This window comes from Heloderma suspectum, chromosome 17, assembly GCF_057233095.1.
Source record: "Heloderma suspectum isolate Gila_16-S chromosome 17, 16-S_ref, whole genome shotgun sequence".
Lineage (NCBI taxonomy): Eukaryota > Metazoa > Chordata > Lepidosauria > Squamata > Helodermatidae > Heloderma > Heloderma suspectum.
The window spans coordinates 3,593,742-3,613,385 of NC_139474.1; the positions used below are offsets into that span (position 1 = coordinate 3,593,742).

At 49.1% G+C, this 19,644-nt stretch overlaps 1 protein-coding gene across 1 annotated transcript; it reads left to right on the top strand.

Moving 5' to 3' along the window:
- The first annotated feature begins 5,601 nt into the window (after positions 1-5,601).
- On the top strand, positions 5,602-17,979 carry LOC146334227 (cystatin-POGU1-like). The gene is made up of 3 exons (XM_084824502.1): positions 5,602-5,858; positions 6,705-6,833; positions 17,365-17,979. Exons 1-3 carry the CDS (start codon positions 5,625-5,627, stop codon positions 17,452-17,454), a joined length of 453 nt encoding a protein of 150 aa, XP_084680628.1. The 5' UTR covers positions 5,602-5,624; the 3' UTR covers positions 17,455-17,979.
- Positions 17,980-19,644: the final 1,665 nt, after the last annotated feature.

Below are 19,644 nucleotides of genomic sequence, written 5' to 3' on the forward strand. Positions count from 1 at the left end.
CTAGTCAGTGTATTTCCCTCAATGGGAAAAAAGAGCAAGTATGCTTTTCCGAATGCTTGAAACAACGTGGCTCTGATTTTCAAAATGGGAAAAAGACACTATAGATTCTCAATGGGTAAACGCTTGTGAATGGGAAGTAGTGCTAAGTGGGAAGAAGCCTGTGACCAAAAAGGGAATGGAGGGGAAAAAGGGCCCCCCAGCCCTTGACCACATCACAGCCAGGTCACAGAAATAGGCACACCCAGGATTTAATGTCGGGGGACGGCACACTGCCGTGGATCTGCTCTAGAGCCGCATTTAAGAAAAACAACACACTAAATTGACCTCCCGAAAATGTGCCTTTTCCAGAGGGGAGCTGCAAGGCGGCTGCAGATCGGTGACAGCATCATGTTTTGCAAACAACCCCAATGTGCTCTCCCTCTGCATTAAATCAGCCCTGAGTGCTCATTGGAAGGACAGATACTGAAGCTGAAGCTCAAATATTTTGGCCACCTAATGCGAAGAGAAAACTCTCTGGAAAAGACCCTGATGCTGGGCAAGATCGAAGGCAAACGGAGAAGGGGACGGCAGACGATGAGATGGCTAGATAGCATCACTGACGCGATGAATATGGACTTGAGCACGCTCCGGGAGAGAGTACAGGACAGGAAGGCCCGGCGTGCTATGATCCACGGGGTCACGAAGAGTCGGACACGACTGAACGACTGAACAACAACAAGCACATGGGCCCCAGCTTGATTTTTCCCAAGATAATGCACACTTAAGATCAAAAGCTACTGGAAAAACATTCCCTACTCTAGAAATACACCTTTGGGGTTTTCGGCGTGCAGAGCTTTCTGGTGATGAGAGCACATCTAATTTTTCCCCATAGCCAATGACTCCAGCCTGCTGTGTTGACCCCAGCCCAGATCAACAGCATGGTCCGAGGAGAAAAAACAGGTCCATCTCACCCAGCTTTGGGACTTGGAAATACCACTCCAGAGTCCAGAAAAGCCTCCTGGACTGACTGCCTCAAACCATTAAAGAGATTTGAGCTATGCAGGCCAAACCTTACAACTTGTCCACCCTTGGTCATCTTCCTCTGTAGAAGTTTGTTATAAAGAACAACCCCGCTGGACCAGACCTCTCTAGCGCCCCCAGTCACCAACCAGACACCCTCATCTCCTGCTTCTGGGCTTCCCTGAGGCAACACACAGCAACTTGGGAAGAAATTTTCAGCACAGCAGTACATAAATTCTCTTTTGTTGGTCCTGAATCTGCTGTTAATAATCCCCAACTTCTCTGTCATTACTTGGGATATGTTGGAAATGTGACTAAATAAAGTGTTGTGTAGTTGGAGCAGTTTTACACAGTTGAATCCACCCCTCCTCTCCTGTCCTAGCTCACAGGGACCGGCCAGCAATACGGGTTCCAGGTTGTGCGAGATGCTCTCAGAGGGCCTCTTCTGCTCCTCATTTCTGTGGCTCATTCACTGGCCATCTTTGGGCCCAGTCTACACAATCGCCTGGAGAGGAGAGTGCAAGGGGAGTGGAGGAGAAGGATGCTCCTCAGTCTTGTCACTGCTTGCACACCTGGAGAGGGCAGGTGAACGTGCAGCAGCTGCAAGGAGAAGCAGCAGGGCCAGGTGAGGGGGGCCTGCTCTAGGAGTTGGAAAGGGCTCCAGCTAAGTTGTGGGCCACAGCCAGATTTTTTCCACAGGGTAGGGGAAATAAGGTTTAAAATAACCTACTTACCTGAGGGATTCCCATCCTTTTATGCATGCACTAGCCCCTTAAGGGAGTCCCCCACTTGGCACCCCCCCTCCCCCTGGCCCCTTTCCATGAAAGCAGATGCACGTCCCTGTTTAACCCTAAAGATCACGTTCACCGCCTTGGTTTTGAGAGCTCTCAAAACCGACACAGCTTGAGTGATCTTTACAAGGACGGGAACAGCGATACACACTATCCTCACCGGCACCCCTGTATGTTTGCCAAGCGCATCATACAGGGGTGCAGTGGGGCAAGCCAGTATCCTTCATTTTCCCACAGTTGCACAAGTGTGCATCTGCAGAAAACTGAAGACAAACCATGTAGAAAAAACACATCTGTGCACATTCCCCAGGCTCAGGTAAGTGCGAAAAAAAATTCTGGGTCCTGTTTTGCAATCCCAGCCAGGAAGAGGGACTTGCTGGCAGAGAAGACAGGGCTGGGATGCCAGGTGGAGGACTGAGGGGGGGGGGAGGGAGGGGGCAAGCAAGCCATGCACTGTGGGTTGTTTGCCCGACTGTCTGGCAGGTGCTCTAACCACGAACGGTGGGTTGTTCGCAAAACGGTGGGTTGTTCGTGGCTAGTCACCCATCATGGAGTAGTGTGTTGTGTGTGAACACGCCCAAACTGTCACGGGTGCTGGCTGTAAGAAAGACCCAATATGAGGATATTTAAAAGACATGCCCTCTACGGGTCAAAAAAAGGAAAGTGTACCAAATGTAGTGGGAGGACAGAGAGATGCAAGGCCTGGTTGTAAGAGTAAATATTCTATTTAGTTGCAGATTGACATGGTTAAGCCGTGGAATGTGCATCATCGTGGAGAAGATACCTGAAGAAGCATCAATGGGAAACCTGGTTCAAATCTGTGATTCAAATCAGCTTTTTCCATTTAAATCACCTTGATATCAAACTACCCGGCCGCTAGACACAAAAGGGCTTGTGAAAAAAAGCGTGACCGGAAACAGCAGCCTGACGCTCCCTCCTCCCGCAATTTCAGCGCTATGTTGTGGCTCGTGCCATGTTGCTCACGCTATAAACACAAATGATAAAACACCCATGTCCTTTCAAATCGTCCTCGGACTGCTGCAGTTCCAACGCCATTCGTCTGTCTGTGGCACTTGATCACGGTATAAACACAGTAGTTGATACCTTGCTGTATTCAGCAATGCCTGGCAAGTGCTCAGAGAGGTGTCCAATTTGCCCAAGGGCATCATGCTCCCTACATCCTCCTGATTTTGTTTCTTCAGATTATTGAAATTTATTGTTTTAATTGGAAGCCTGGGATGGTTCTTAGGGAAGTTGCTCTTCTTTGACTCTCATCAGTTTGCCTTCTGCAAAATGATCCTTTTGTGCCTGGCCACGTCCACAAAGGCAGCCATTTTATGAAGAGCGCCCATGACAAAATACGCCCACCAAACCAAAAAGGTTCGGGACCTCTGCAGTAGAGACTTTGCTGTATTCATCAATGTGAGCCCACAGAGCAGCAAAATTGTAGCACAGCAATCTCTCACAAGCGACAGGGGCTCCAGTATAGACCTGAGCTCAGAAGGTGGTCCCGACCCATCCACGGAAAAATCCATTAATGATTAGACCTTCCCTGGCTGTCTTCATTTCAGCAATCTACTGTGTGTGCGTGTTTTGGTGGTGAGAGGGGAGGCTTTTTGTTATTGCAATTGTTAAAACAACTGGCAGTTGGACACTCTTGCTGATCTCGTGCAAATCATCCAGAGATATTATGAGCAAAGGGCTGGATGCGCCTGATCTCGGAAGCTAAGCAAGGTCAGCCCTGGTTAGTACTTGGATGGGAGCCCGCCTGGGAATCAGGCTTCCTGCATTGAGCAGGGGGTTGGACTTGATGGTCTTGCAGGCCCCTTCCAACCCTATGATTCTATCTTCTATCATCATGTACCAGGAAAGATGTATACAGGTGCATCTTGCATTGTAGAGCCTGCATTGAACTGGGGGGTTGAACTAGATGAGCTCTGTGGTCCCTTCCAAACTGTGCCTTATGGATCAAAAGTGAGCCAATGAGTCCCACCCTGGCTCAGTGGTGGAGGCAGATAACTGTACACCTTCGACTTAATGGTCTAGTGTCCATCCCTTGTTTAGATCGCCATGTGAAGGACACAATTAACATTTCTCTTCTCCACCCCACACGACTAGTCCATGCATTACTGCCACTTTGACAATCCTGATACATTAGAGGGGAAAAACCAGTATGCCGAGCTTGATTTTTTTTTTTTAAAAAAAGCATAAAAACATATGAAGAATCCTGCTGGATCAGACCAAGGGTCCATCTAGTCCAGCATTCTGTTCACACAGTGGCCAGCCAGCCGCGCAAAGCAAACCCACAAGCAGAACATGAGCGCAACAGCACTCTCCTGCCCATGTTCCCTATCAACTGGGGTACAGAGGCAGACTGCCTCCGATACTGATACTCTGAGCGTGTGCAGCTTCTTATCAGAAAATATCAAAGCACCGGCAGGACTACAGGACTAAAATGGAGTTTGCTTACGACCAACATATTGACTTGGGAATAAGCTTCGTTTCAGGATCAAGCATCATTAGACAAAATAGGGACAGAAACCACCCCAAATAGGGCTGCTTGATTGTGCTGCTGGCTTCCATTTCCCTTCCTCTTCTTTGCCTTTATGTCTTCATTAGTCCACGCTGCCATTTACTTAGTGATTCACTTACATTTCTCTCTCTCTACTGCCTTCCTGCTAAAGCACGCAAGGAAGTTTACAGTTTATAATAATGATGTACAAACCTGAGAGAGATAATGCAAACAAACAGGAATGGAGGGGGAAGAGGAAAACACAGTCTTGCGCCAATGCTTCCATACTGTTTCAAAATGGTCAGGTGGAATGGTTAGCGCCTGTTTGCTAACCTTGATTTAAAAAGAAAGAAAGAAAAGAAAAATACTCTGAGCACGCGCAGATTCACATTGTAAACTCACTTAAATCAAAGGACCATCATGACTCCTGGAATAAAATGGGGTTTGCTTCCATTGCCCTGATGCAAAACCCATTTACTTGGAAATCACCACGACGTTGCTTCCTGATGCCCCTGAGATTCTGTGCTGCAGCTAGATAATTTTGGATTTCAAGTTCTTACACAAACACCCCGCCCTTTCGATGGTCATGTTACCATCGAAAGTTGGAAAGTTGTGTGTGAAACACACAACTAACATTTCTCGGCACACGTTCTACCACTGCCATCTCATGCTTTACAACCGCTTCTACATCCCTGATACCTTAGAAGGGGCGGGGGACTCTGTTTGTCGACCCTTGGAGCGTGCGCAGTTTCGCATCGTAAACTCCCTTAAATCGAAGCACCATCATGCCTCCGGGAGGAAAATGGACTTCACTTCTGCTGCCTTGAGGCAAAAGACATTGACTGGGGAACAACCTCCACTTCGTTGTAGGAAAGGATAATATATTTCTTAAAATTAACATAGTAACATGAGCATCCACAATCATGTAGATGCCCAGCCAGCCGGCCCCTGACTATAAAAATGTATCTGGGTTGTTTTTTTTAAATGCCCACTCTAGGCCAGGTGCTGCTGCTCCTGGGCCTGTTTGGTGCTGGTACTCTTATCACCTGCCACTCTGGGGGGGGGGGATTCTCTGCCCGGCTGCGAGGCTCGGGCCTTCTGCCCTGCGCCCAGACCTCTCCGCGCCACTGCCCTGGCCAGTCCCTCCTGAAGTGGGCGCGGCCTTCTCCAAAAGCGGGCGTGGCCCCCCCTCACCTGCCCGTTCATGCTTCGGCTGCCGCCCCACAGCCATTGGCTGGCTCCGCAGCGTGGGCGTGGCCGCCGCGGCCCTATAAGGGCAGCCCGCCCCACTCCCGCTTTGCTTTTCCGCGCGCTCTCCGGCTATGGCGCAGCAGCCGCTCTCACCTGTCGGCTCTCCGCGCATCCTCGGCCTGATGCTGCTGCTGTTACCTGCGCTCAGTGCAGCCAGCGTGCCGATGCCCGGGGCCCCGGTGGACCGATCCGTCTCCGATCCGGCTGTGCAGCAGGCTGCTGCCTTCGCCACGCAAGCCTACAACAAGGCCAGCAACAGCCTCTTCTATTACAAGGTGCTGCGTATCTTGAAGGCACAAAGCCAGGTACGAGGCTGCGGTGCATGTCTGGGGGCAAGGGGGGGTTGAAGGGAAGTGTCTGGAGGTCGGGGGAGGATGGGAAGGAAGTCCTGAGCCCTTTCCCCCTTCAAAGGCCGGTAGGGAAGCTGCTTTTCTAGCCCAGCCTTCCACAGCCTGGCGCCTTACAGCTGTGGTGGAGTGCAAGTCCCAGCATCCCCAACGAGCAGGTCTGACTGGCGGCTGCTGGGAGTTTTAGTCCGGGAAAGCTGGAGGCCACCAGGTTGGGGAAGGCTGCTCTACCCACTCGGTATGAAAATCCTGCTGTCTTTTCCAGCAGTCGTCTAATTTTAGTCTAGGATGAGTCAACAGTGAACCGTTCCGGCACGCCTAGGGTCAGTGTGTGTGCGGTACAGAAATATGTAGCGTGTGATTTGTTCTCCTCTTAGTATATCCTGCAGACTGCTCACTTGAATACAGCTTTCCCGAACTAACGTTAACCATCGGAATATACGGTGGCATCCAGATGCGACCGCTGCAGGCTGGTGGCTCCTACATCAGTGGGGCAGTGAATCTGCTCCAGGTTTCAGCTGGAACTCCAAAGGAGCTCTCCGAGGTGCAAAGCGTCTTGGAGAGCTCCTTTAGATTTCTGACTGAAACCTGGAGCGGTTTCACCACCCCACTGATGTAGGAGCCACCAGCCTGCACCGAACCACAGGTTCCTTCTCTCCCCGATTCTGTCACTGCTGAAATTTGGATGGCAAAAGCCCTTGGGCCAGGGACCTAATGGGGGGGGGGGGGGCCTGTGTTATTTGGCAAATTGTCAAGTACAGGATGGCTCTATATAAAAGGTATTCTCCCCACCCCCACACACAGGTGGTGTCAGGAGTAAAATACTACCTGACGGTGGAGCTGGTGAACACGCGGTGTGAAAAGAAAGGTGGATCAGGGCTGAACCAAGCAGACCTGGAACGCTGCGCAGTTCCCTCGGCGGCAGACCAGCAGGTGAGATGAGAACTCGGCTGTCATCTGGGCTGCTTCAGGGCTCTGAGTTTATCCAGTGCCAATAAGGAAGGAAGGGCTCCTCCGTCAACACACCTTTCAACCAGCCTTGAAAGCAGATTGATGGCTGGGGAAGGAGCTGCTTTGTGAAGGTGGCTTCCCGTCAAACACCCATGCAGATGACCTTGGGACCTTGTTGAGATCTTTATTTGTTACATTTATGTCTTGCCTTTCCTCCGAGGAGCCCAAAGCAGCATACATGAGCCTCCTCCTCTCCATTTTCTCCTTACAACAGCCCTGTGAGGTAGGTTAGCCAGAGAGTCAGTGACTGGCCCAGAGTCACCCAATGAGTTTCAATGCAGAGTGACACCTAGAACCCAGGCCTCTCCAGTCCTAGTCGAGGACTCTAACCACTACACCATACTGCCTCTCATTTTGTTAAAATAATTGTGTTAGTGATTCCAAGATCCTATACTTCCTGGCATACCTTGGTTGAGTGAAGCCATGACAGGGTTGAGAGTGGTTTAAATGTACAGGAGTTGTTGTTGTTGTTCAGTCGTGTCCGACTCTTCGTGACCCCATGGACCATAGCACGCCAGGCCTTCCTGTCCTGCGCTCTCAGAGATGTGCCTTAATGTGCCGAAGGAAAGGGTCATGGCTGAGTGGGTAGAGCACTTGTTTCACATGCAGAAGGTCTCAAGTTCAACCCGCAGCATCTCCAGGTATGGTTGGAAATATTTCTGCCTGAAACCCTGGAGAGCCGCTGCTGCCAGTCAGTGTCAACAGCTAGATGGACCAAGGCTCTGATTCAGTCGACGGCAGCTTCCTAAGTGTCTTCAAATATATTTGGCCCTGGTCATAAGGTCTAGTAACATGGCCTTTGCAATGCAGCCTGTATTTATTTTGGATGTCTAAGTACTGTACCTGGGTATCCTTCCCCCACCAATGCAAGCCCCCTTGAAGCTTGACTGTGGTCCAGTCAATCAGGTTTTTAGACCCCTTTATGTACTGCAAGGCCCTGATGGTGAGCTTGTTTTTCTGTAAGCACAGTTTGTTCCTGTATCTCAAGGTCACATTATCACAAAACGCCTTTATAAAAGGGACTGTTCACCGTCCTGCAGCAGTGCATTCCTCAGGTTGTTCCTGGTACAGGCAGAGTAGATACTTAAGTATCAGCTCAGTGGTAGAGCACCTGTTGTACATGCAAAAGGCCCTGGGATTGGTTCCTGCTATCTCCCAAGAAGGGCTGGCAAAGATCTGTCTGAAATTAGTGGCATGGGTTGTCAGGAAACATTTTCCAGAAACTTTCCTGTGTGAATTAGGCTTAATTTGCATAGGGTCACTTATCATTATTTTACTCTTTATTACATTTCTGTACTGCCCCATAGCCGAAGCTCTCCTGGTCATTTATAGCAGTTAAAACACTAAAATACAACGTACGAAGTTTAAAAGCCATTTCCATCAGAGCACACAGACAATACACACGAACAACATAGAACTAAAAAAAACTTTGAACAGTTTTCTGTGCCGGAAAATTTTCAATTTGCCTTGGAAACTCACTAGAGAGTAATCTAATTTATCATGTTTATTTTACCTGCATTTTGTAAACAAAAAAGCTAAAAAGTACCCCGTGTTAATTTTTTGTCCCAATACACCACCAGTATCTGACCTGAAATATATGAGGAAGGAAACTAAAATGCACTATATACAATTTTTTATTGGAATACCTGTAAAAAAATTAAAGACAACAGCATGTACTTCCCTCACATTGTTTAAATGTAAGAAGACAAGAACTAAACGTCCTGAAAACTATCAACATGCTAATTCAGCCATCTCCAACCTGGTGCTCTCCGGATATTTTGGATCACAGCTCCCAGCATCCTCCTGTCAGTGTGGCTGGCTGTGGATGTTGGGAGTTGTAGTCCAACACATCCAGAGGGCGCCAGATTGGGGAAAGCTGTGCTAATTAATTTTGGCCACCCAAAGTACTCTGTGATATGCTGAGAACTGCTCTCTGTTTCCAGTGGAGGCTCCGATGTCACTGGAGCAGTGAATCCGCTCCGAGGTTCAGTCAGAACCAGACAGAATTCTAAAGAAGCTAGTCCAGGTGTGAAGCAAGGTGCAGAGCACCTTGGAGAGCTCCTGTAGACTTCTGACTGAAACGCAGAATGGATTCACCGCCCCACTGACATCGGAGCCCCAGCCTCCACTGTCTGCTTCAACAGAGTTCAGCTACAGTTGTTGAGGCACCTTCACTTTCTCGGTCACTACGCAGTATAATCTCACTCTGAGATTTATATGCATTTTGGTGGCATCTGTATATTTATTTGTTATTTATTTATTAAATTCATTAATCGCCCATCTGGCTGGTCACCCAGCCACCGTGGGCAACGTACAACAATAGAACAGTTTAAAACAATAAAATTCTACATTGAAAACATATTTCAAAAATACCCTAACCCACCCCAAACGCCTGCCTGAACAACCACGTTTTTAATGCATGGCGGAAGCTCATTAAAGAGGGCATGGCGGAGTTCTCTAGGGAGGGAGTTCCACAAAGTGGGGGCCACCACAGAGAAGGCCCTCTCCCACACACTTGCTGGGGAGAATCACCTGAGAAACATGAATTACAACTTTGGAACTGCCAAGTTTGCCCAATATTGTACTTGCAATTGGCACCTGTTCGTTGTCACTAATGAATGTGCAAAATTGAAAAAACCAAGCACCAGAAAAAAAAATTCCGTTTGGGACCTTTTCCCGCCCTACCTTCCTGCTGCCAGTCAGAGCGGACAATATCTATTGCTGTAGTCTGGTAGAACGCCGCTTTCCTGTGATTCTCTTGAGATTCTGGGCTGTATGCCAAGGTCTATTTTCTTTAAGGTAGGGATGAAGAATGTGTGCCCCTCCAGATGTTGATGGACTGCAGCTCCCATCATCCTTGGCCAGTGGCCATGCTGGCTGGTGCTCCTGGCAGTTGGGAGGCCAAGGATATCTAGAGGGCCAAAGGTCCCCTACCCCTGCTGTTTACATCCTTTTTGTGGCGTGTCTGCCTTCTCCCAAGCCTTCCTGCATGTTATCTCTCATCTGTGTGTGTGTTGTCCGCCCCCCAACCTACCCTTTACAATCCGACTGGAAAATAGCAACTTGCTGAGTGTGTTTGCTGGGCTTTGTGGCTGGGTGTATAACAGGGTCGGGCTCTGAACCTGACTCCCTTAGAGCCTAACATTTTCATTAGGCAGCATCTCTTCCCCACCCCCCCAAAGTACATAGGACGCTGCTTTAGCCAGACTCAGGGCATTGCTCCATTTTGCTCGGAGTTGTCTGCTCTGACTGGCAGCAACTGCTGGGGTTTCAGACAGGAGCAGTGGAGGCTGGTAGCTCCGATGTCACTGCGGCGGTGAATCCGCTCCGGGGTTCAGGCAGAACCAGTCAGAACTCTTAACTGCTCTGCACCTTCCATAGTTCTGTTCTGGCTGGTTCTGCCTGAAATGCAGAGCAGATTCACCGCCCCACTAACAAGCTACCAGTCTCCACTGGACAGGAGTCTTTCCAACCCCTCCCTGGACATGCCATCAGAATTAAACCTGGAACCTTCTGCATGCAGGGGCTCCACCACTGAGCTCTGGTTCTTCCCCTAAAAATCAAGCGAGATTCTAGTCCTCATGGTTCCGAATAAAGGGCTCACTGAAATAAGAAGCTGCCTTACCCCAGCTGGGGCCCTTGGTCTGTTCAGCTCAATATTGTTTGTTCTGATTGGCAGCTGCTCTCCAGAGTTTTACACCAGCTGTACCAGGAAATGATGGGGATTGAACCTGGGCACTTCTGCCTGCAAAGCAGGGGGTCTACCACTGTGCTAGGGCACTCCCCTGTGTAGGATGCAGCATGTCCCAGCTTCAGCTGCCAGATAGGCGTCAAAACAGAGCATTGCATTTGCATCAGTTGGCATCCCTGTTGGAACCGCTCCTTCCTGTGTTTAATGATTAATTCTCGTAAGAATGTAAAGAGGCAGGTTGAAACTGGTGACCAGCCAGCTGTGACATCCTGTTGACACTCCACTCCAACCCAAAGCATTGGAGCAGGTGATCAATGGGGATTCCCAGCAATCCTCCCTGCTGACCTTCTGTCCCATCTAGTGGTACACCAGAACAGCCTGTGTATGTGGATACCAGGGGAGGGCAAGCTCTGACCCACGGGACTAAGTCTGTCCATCCGGCCTGTGGAGATATGGGTTCCCTACAAGGGTCCCACCCACTTCCCTCACCAAGTACTGCCTCCTGGTGGGGAGAGAAATCCCCTTGTTATCTCCAGTTGTGATTGGAGATAACAAGGGGATTCCTCTGCATGCTACTCCCCCTGCGGCATGTAGAGAGGAATCCCCCTGTTATCTGTGATCAGATGTAACAAGGGGATTGTGGGAGTGGCGACTCCTCCTCTCCACAGAGAGAAGAAGGGCAGCAGGGCACATGAAGGTCACACCAGAAGGAGGAGTCCCGTGACCTGGCCACGGGGAATCAAAGGATGTCAGGGTGTGTGGCCTCATCCCTTTGACCTCACGTGGCCTGCAGAGGGCTGGGTGGGGGGCGGGGGGGGTCATCCAGTGCTCTACACACTATGGCTCCCTGTCCCTGGTGTATGCTATGATGAAATTAAAAGGAAATGGATTTCTGTAGGACCCATTGGGGCTGAGACCTTGCATACTCCCGCCCAGTGCCCCGCTGCAACCTGGGCCAGCAGCGGGGCAGCTCCGAACCTTGTCTGTGTGGGTGATCAGGCTGACCTGACAGTGGTAGAGAAAGTGCTTGATTGCAGTCGGCGCTGTGTTTTGTCTTGCCCAGCATTGCGGGGCAGCAAGATGCTGTTCGGAGCCCGTTGCATCCCTGGGCAGTGAGCAAACGTGTGCACGAGGGGGAGACGGGGCTGGGGGTAGCACAGAGGACCATTGGCCCAGATCACTCCCCCCCCCCCGGTTTTTTGGTGCAGCTCCAAAATGATTAAATGGATTCCATTGGACAGGGCTGCATTTGAGGCCATATCGGATTTGCATCAGGGGTGGTCATTCGCACATACAAGTAATGGAGAATCTAAACTCAGTGACACCTAACAGCCTGGGTGTGACTGAATTAAGAGCCAAAGGCAGGACAGATGTGACATGGGACACCTGAAGCAATTCTCCCAGGGCTTAGTTTCCTGAACTTTAAGGCAGCTCTTTGGGGAGGGGCTCCTAATTTTGTTGTAGCTGTGGTGTTTAAACCTGCTTCCCGGCAGAGGTGCTCAATTCCTACTTTGGCTCAGTCTTCTCCCAAAAGAGGGTCTATGACCCCCCTGGCAAAGGCGAAGTACAGGCTGAAGGGGCAGGATTGCAGCTTGAGATCGACAGGCATATGGTCAAGGAACACCTCATTACTTTGAATGAGTTCAAATCTCCAGGGCCAGATGAACTGCATCCTAGAGTCATAAAGGAACTGGCAGAAGAACTCTCAGAACCGCTGTCTATTCTCTTTGAGAAATCATGGAGGACAGGGGAAGTGCCAGATGACTGGAGGAGGGCTAACGTTGTCCCTATCTTCAAAAAGGGTAAAAAGGAGGAACCTGGGAACTACAGACCAGTCAGTCTGACATCAATCCCTGGGAAAATTCTGGAGCAGATCATAAAGCAATCCATCTGGAAGCACCTTGACAACAATGCCGTGATTACTCGAAGCCAACATGGATTTGTCAAAAACAAGTCCTGCCAGACAAATCTGATCTCATTTTTTGATCAAGTCACCTCCCTTGTAGACCGTGGGAATGCTGTAGACATCATATACCTCGACTTCAGCAAAGCTTTCGACAAAGTGCCCCATGATATCCTGATGAGCAAACTAGCTCGAAGTGGGCTAGATGAAACAACGATCCGGTGGATCCACAGTTGGCTACAGAATCGGACTCAAAGAGTGCTTATCAATGGGACCTTCTCAAGCTGGGGAGAGGTAACGAGTGGGGTACCGCAGGGCTCAGTCCTGGGCCCAGTGCTCTTCAACATTTTTATTAATGACTTGGAGGAGGAGGTGCAGGGAATGCTGATCAAATTTGCAGATGACACAAAATTGGGAGGGATAGCTAATACTTTGGAAGACAGAAACAAAATTCAAAGTGATCTGGATAGACTGGAGTGCTGGGCAGAAAACAACAGAATGGCATTTAATAGGGACAAATGCCAAGTTCTGCACCTAGGAAAAAGAAACCAAATGCACAGTTACAAGATGGGGGATACGTGGCTCAACCACACTACAAGCGAGAAGGATCTTGGAATTGTCGTCGATCACAAGCTGAATATGAGCCAACAGTGTGATGTGGCTGCAAAAAAGGCAAATGCTATTTTGGGCTGCATTCATAGAAGCATCGCTTCCAAATCCCGGGAAGTACTAGTTCCCCTCTACTCAGCACTGGTTAGGCCTCATCTGGAGTACTGTGTCCAGTTCTGGGCACCACACTTTAAGAAGGATGCAGACAAGCTGGAGAGGGTTCAAAGGAGGGCAACAAAGATGATCAGGGGACTGGAAACAAAGCCCTATGAAGAGAGACTGAAAGAACTGGGCATGTTTAGCCTTGAGAAGAGAAGACTGAGGGGAGATATGATAGCACTCTTCAAGTACTTGAAAGGTTGTCACAGAGAAGAAGGCCAGGATCTCTTCTTGATCATCCCAGAGTGCAGGACACGGAATAATGGGCTCAAGTTACAGGAAGCCAGATTCCGACTGAACATCAGGAAAAACTTCCTGAGTGTCAGAGCAATACGGCAATGGAACCAATTACCTGGGGAGGTGGTGGGCTCTCCCACACTGGAGGCCTTCAAGACGAGGCTGGACAGCCATTTGTCAGGGATGCTCTGACTTGGATTCCTGCACTGAGCAGGGGGTTGGACTCGATGGCCTTGTAGGCCCCTTCCAACCCTACTATTCTATGATTCTATGATTCTATGTAAATTGTCCTCCATCTCATGAGTTCTGCAGAAGAGAGAAATGCAGGTACTGTGCAGCAGCATCGAGGGGGAGCGTATTAGATCAGGAAAAAGATGTGGGGGTGAGGAAAGATTAAATGCTTGCTTTCCCCAGTGCTGTTGCTCTGATCAAACTCTCCTTCTCCCTGCTATCTTTAAAGTTATACACATGCATTTCCAACAGCTGTGGCTCCAAGGGCCAAGCCCCACACGTTATAGTAGTCACACTTTAAAAATGCCATAAAAAAAGATTTGACCACTCTTGCTTTTGATGGAGGGGGGGGGGGAATGGCCAGTTCAAGCATACTTAAAAAAAAAAACACCCCACAAACAATGCAATGATCAGTTTGGTCCCAAATCATATTGGTAAGCTGCCCCTGCAAATGGACCGTTCATAAGAACATCAGAAGAGCCCTGCTGGACCAGACCCAGGGACCATCTAGTCCAGTATTCTGTTCACACAGTGGCCAACCAGCTGTCGACCAGGGACCCACAAGCAGGGCATGAGCACAGCAGCACCCTCCCACCCATGTTCCCCAGCAACTGGTGTACATAGGCTCACTGCCTCTGGTACTGGAGGGAGCACAGAGCCATCAAGACTAGTAGCCATTGATAGCCTTCCCCTCCAGGAATTTGTCCAGTCCCCCTTTAAAGCCATCCAAATTGGTGGCCATCACTACGTCCGGTGGTAGCGAATTCCACAGTTTATGCGCTGTGTGAAGAAGCCCTTTTATCTGCCTTAATCTCCCACCAGTCAACTTCATGGGATGACCCCAGGTCCTATATGGGGTGCTATTCTTAGAGGGGAGAAAGATTTTTTAAAACTCTGTGCTGTTCAAACAATAAGGCATGAAGAAGAAAAGGAATGATGTTGTGAACCTTTGTTCCCCATTCCATTCACCCAGTAAAACATTTGCTTTCAGAATCTTGATGTGCTTTCAGCTTAGTCTGGGCTATTTTGTCATTATTTTTGCTATTATTGCATTAATTCTCCCCACACACACACACACCCTTCAGCAGTTTTCTAGCAGTTTTCTCCCCCTTTTCCCTTTCAGCAGTTTTCCAGCTGAAGGGGAAAGACTGGCTTGGTGGAAACTTTGGCCCAGATGTGTAAGAATGGGGTTCAGTTATGTGGGTTAATGGCACTTTGCACATGCTCAGAATCTGTGCTCTCTCCAGTTGTTGTGCAGTTATGTATGCAAAACGTATTAATATCCCGCTTTGTGTAGTTTAAAGCAGGGGGCCTCTGGCACTGAAAATATATCCTGGGGCTGAGCCCAGACTCCAGTTAAGCTCTGATGGTGACAGGAGAACCCCTGACTGCAGTTGGCTCCATGCAAATTAATAAAATGCAGTTTATTATTCTTATTGGCTTGAGCCTCTTGGATCATGATGACTTAGTCCCAGCTCTTTAGAAATGGAGTCCAGTGCTTGAGAAATAAGGTGAGGACCTCTGAGCATGTACAAAGTGCATTTGCCTGACCACTGAATAGCCACAACTAGCTTCTGCATCATTGGAGTTCAGAGATAAAGGCTTCAAGGGAAAAGTCTCCAAACAGCCAGAAATTCCAGTGTTTTTGCAAATTTTAAGCCCTGTTCTGCATACCATCTAGTCCAGTCTTTTGTCTGCACAAGGGCCATCCAGATGCTCCAGTGGGAAGTCCCCAAGGAGGACATCAGCACAACAGCACCCTCCCGCTCGCGTTCCCAGCGACTGCTATTTAGAAGCGCCCTGCCTCCGATACTGAAGGCAACGTACAGCCATCGTGACTAGTAGACATTGCCAGCCTTACCCTGTGCATGCTTTGCACAGGTTTCCCTCGCTTCCTTGTGGTGTTAGCATTTTAAATACTTGGGCTGCAGTGTGGCAGTCTCGAGGCACTGACTGTGCTAGAAGGTGCACCCCAAAACAGGTTCTGCCACATGTCTTTGAAATGTTTCCTGCAGGATTTCTGGGAGCTCTCCAGCAGCTCCGTGATCTGTCCAGTCTGTAGCCTCTCCAGCTATTTTCCCAGCAAGGCTGTAAAGATGAGGCGGTACTTCCTGAAAATGGAGAGGGAACCTGCATTCTTTCTGCCATTCTACCTGGGAGGTGTCATTGCACGAACACTTTGGCGCTTCTGTTGGCCAGGTTTTTAACTGGATGAGTGTTTGGAGTTTAGGATTACGCAAGTGTGGCTTCCAGGCAATGAGTCATTTCTAAACCCGGGACTGGCTCCCAATACTATGACTGCCCTCCTCTCCCAGGTTTGGCGCAAGAATGTAAGAATGCTTGCTTTTTTTTTTTTTTTTTGAGTGGAGCCCTGTTCAGATAGACTGCTCCTGTTCAGTAGCCATAATTGTGCAGAAAACCTGCGGGGTCCAGGCTGCTACTAGCGTTGCATGTTTCTGACTTCTGCTTCCCCGCTGCGGCATTTAGCGACTGAACGTGCTGTGCTGTGCTAGGCTGCAAAATGGGTCTTGTGAAAAGCTGTCCCACTGCCATCACCAAGCCTCTGAACAAACAGCGTTTTGCCTTCTTTCTGATCTCTCCATCTTGGAAATATGCTTCATTTCATAATTTAATGCTGCTTAAACATTATTTTAATGTGTTGGTATGTTGCATGATCTTTGCCCAAATTCACGCCCCTGTTTCCCCGGGCAGATGCTGTTATTATCTCCCACCCTGTTTCACGGTGTTGTACCCTGCACTTGGAAGTTTTTCCTCTGTGATCCTGCATATGGCGGGGCAGGCTTTTCCTGTGCAAGGGACAGGCAGCACTCCACACATGTTCAGAGGCGCTCCAGTTATCAGCCATCTCAACCAACAGTCCACTTGTAAAATAGTATATGTCACAGCCTTGGCAAGAGTCACGTAATACTAGTTGGAGAAGCTAGTCCTACAGTAGATGCCAATCTAATTGCTTATTGCTGGGAGGCACAACTTTTTCTGCCCCAAAGGCTGCATTTGAGCAGGGGGGGGGGAGTCCCCCGGCCAAGTACAGAAGGCAGTGGGGGAAGCTGTAGTTTCAGTGGCATGGGGTTGCCTGTGCGAGGGGCAGAATGGACAGATCTAGAGCGACTTGAGGATAAAGAGACAGGTGGAGCAGGTATACTTACTTGTTTTAGAGGAAGGGGGAACTGAGGCCGTCATTTTCTGGTTGTTCATAATCACTTGGAGGTTCACGGAGGGCAGTGCCCGCCCCCCAGGTTCTACAATGGGTGGGAGGCCAGGGTGGGGGACCTCTTCCAGCCCAAGGGCCCCATTACATCTCGGAGAAGCTCTCCGGGGCCACATTCCAGGGGCTGAGTGGGTCCCAAAATAGTTTAGACTGTTTTCCTTGGAGGAAAAAAGGCGGGATATAAATATAATAAATAAATAAATAAATAAATATTTAAACAACCCAAGAATATTCTAGCTTCAGGCTCGTCCTGCCGGAAACGAAGCTTTGGGAGAGGCATTTCCACCTTCTGGATTTGGCGGGGGGGATGCACGATCGCCAAATGCTGGCGTTTCCCCTCGAGTCCTAACTCCCTGGATCCTTGCTTTTCTCTTCTCTCTTCCCCTGCCTCCAGAAACAAATCTGCGAATTCCAGGTCTGGAGCCGTCCTTGGCTGGACAAGACGCAGCTGGTGCACATGAGCTGCAAAGCGGCAGGTTCCTGAGCTGCACACTGAGGGGCGGCCGAGATGGGCCTGAGCCAACGGGCTTGCTGATGCTGCAAAATGAGTCTGGAGCAATACGGTCCTTTTTCCTTGGGCAAAGAGGTTTCTACACTTCACCATGTGGAGACGGAGTCCAAGCATAGTGACTCATGAAATATATGATTTCTGTTTTCATTATGACATCACACTTCCTGTGTTCCCAAGATTATAGCACTGGGGCTTTTCTGCCCACCCCCCTGCCCCGCTGCCTTTGCTATTTTTGTTTTAACGTAACATCTAGTCTGAAGAATCTTTCAAAATGTGCTGTCTCTTCTGTAATTCGTTGGGTCATCTTAATAAAGATATTAAGATATTATCCTATTGAGGTTCTGATTTGTATCTTTTTAAAATTCTAATGGCAAATATCACTAGGCCTATTCACCTTAAGGCTTTATTTTCCTGCTTTCTTTCATGGCAAACTCATCAGTGTCATGTTTTAGGCCACAAACCTGGACCTTTGGAAAACAAACATGAATTGGCTCGTGTAACCTGACTTTCTCCTGGTTTTTTTTGCAAGCCTTTTTCTGAATATAGGATATTACCTGGCCTTTTTGTGATCGCATTATATGGGAGTACCGTCTCAAATCTGTTCAACTTTTCTTCATCGATTCTTTCTCACATGTGCACGCACATGAAATAATTTTCATCTTGCTCATCTACTTCCCTAGCTGGTGTAGTCCCTGAGGCAGACTGTGGAAAGTCCATTTCTGTTTTGGGAAACTGGAGAATCGATTGGTGTCCTCTACTTTCTTGTAAGCTGTAATCCTAAACCTACTTTCCTGACCGTAAGCCTAATTGAAGTAAATGGGTCTTAATTCTGAGTTGGGGAGAGGATTTAGCCTTTGTACTGACCAGAATGTTTGGGTTTGAAAAAACACGCAAAGCGAATTGAATATATTTTGAAGTTTTTGAAAAGAGACTTTTCCAATGCAGTTTCTGTGATCTTGAGTTAACCTCCCAGAGACATGCTGGAGCTCTGCCAAAGGGCCGCTGAGAGGACAGGAGCCTGGTGTAGAGATGGGCTGAATGGACTCTGCAGGAGGCAGAGGTGGGAAGCAGATCTCTGCCTCCAGCTTGCTCCGCTGCCGGCTTTCTGAACTTAGTTTTTCTGCTCATATCACTCCTGCCCCAAATTCCTCTTTAGAAGCTTGTTCTAAAGAATAACACTGCTGGACCGGACCCATCTAGCGCCCCCAGTCACCCTCATCTCCTGCTTCTGGGCTTCCCTGATGCAACACACAGCAACTCAGGCAGGAATTTTCAGCACAGCAGTACATAAATTCCCTTTTGTCGGTGCTGAATCTGCTGTTAGTACTTCCCAACTTCTCTGTCATTCCTAGGAGTAAGTTAGAAATGTGACTAAACTGTTATATAGACAGAGCAATTTTGCAGTTGAATCCGCCCCTCCGCTCCGGCTCATGGGCACTGGCGGGCAATGCTGGTTCCAGGTTGTGTGAGATGCTCTCTTCTGTGCCGCATTTCTGTGGCTCATTCAGTGGCCATCTTTGGGCCCGATCCACACAGTCGCCCAGAGAGGAGAGTGCAAGGGGCGTGGAGGCTGCTGCTCCTCAGACTTGTTGCTGCTTAACACCAGGAGAGGGCAGGTGAACATGCGGCCATCGCAAGGAGAAGCGGAAGGGCTGCTGGAGGGTGCGGGGCGGGGGGCCTGCTGGGTTGTGGGCCATAGCAGTTGCCCAGTGATGCCAACCCTTAAAGTCAGCCTGCTGGGCACAGCTGGCCAATGCCTATATACCAGAGCCAACAAAGTGGGTAAATGCTCCTAGCTAGGGTGGCCACATGCCCTACTTTACTGCAGGCAGTCCTCTGTTTTGGAGAGCTGGTAGCAAACAGCCTTTTATTTGAAGGCGCCCTGCTCTCTCTTTGAGGGGCTGCCCCGTCCAAGTCTGGTTTAGAGATTAAGAACCATAAGAAGGGCGAGCAGAGCAGGGGCCTTGAAGTTGCCCCATAACGGTTAACAGCTAGACAGCAGACACACAGGTCATCTGCTCCGACTTCTCCGCTACGATGAGATGTCTCATATTTCTATTTAATGGATATTAATTTTTCTAAATGTGCACCTATATTGTGCAAATTGATGTCCTCTTTTGGGGGGGATAAATGTCCTCTTTTTTGGTGAGGTGCCAGCGGCCA

Bases quoted from the DNA above. Each gene is read 5' to 3' on its own strand.
- LOC146334227 (XM_084824502.1), top strand. From the start codon at position 5,625: ATGGCGCAGCAGCCGCTCTCACCTGTCGGCTCTCCGCGCATCCTCGGC. The intron at 5,859-6,704 runs GTACGAGGCTGC...CCCCACACACAG, and splicing joins TCTTGAAGGCACAAAGCCAG to GTGGTGTCAGGAGTAAAATA. The intron at 6,834-17,364 runs GTGAGATGAGAA...CCCTGCCTCCAG, and splicing joins CCTCGGCGGCAGACCAGCAG to AAACAAATCTGCGAATTCCA.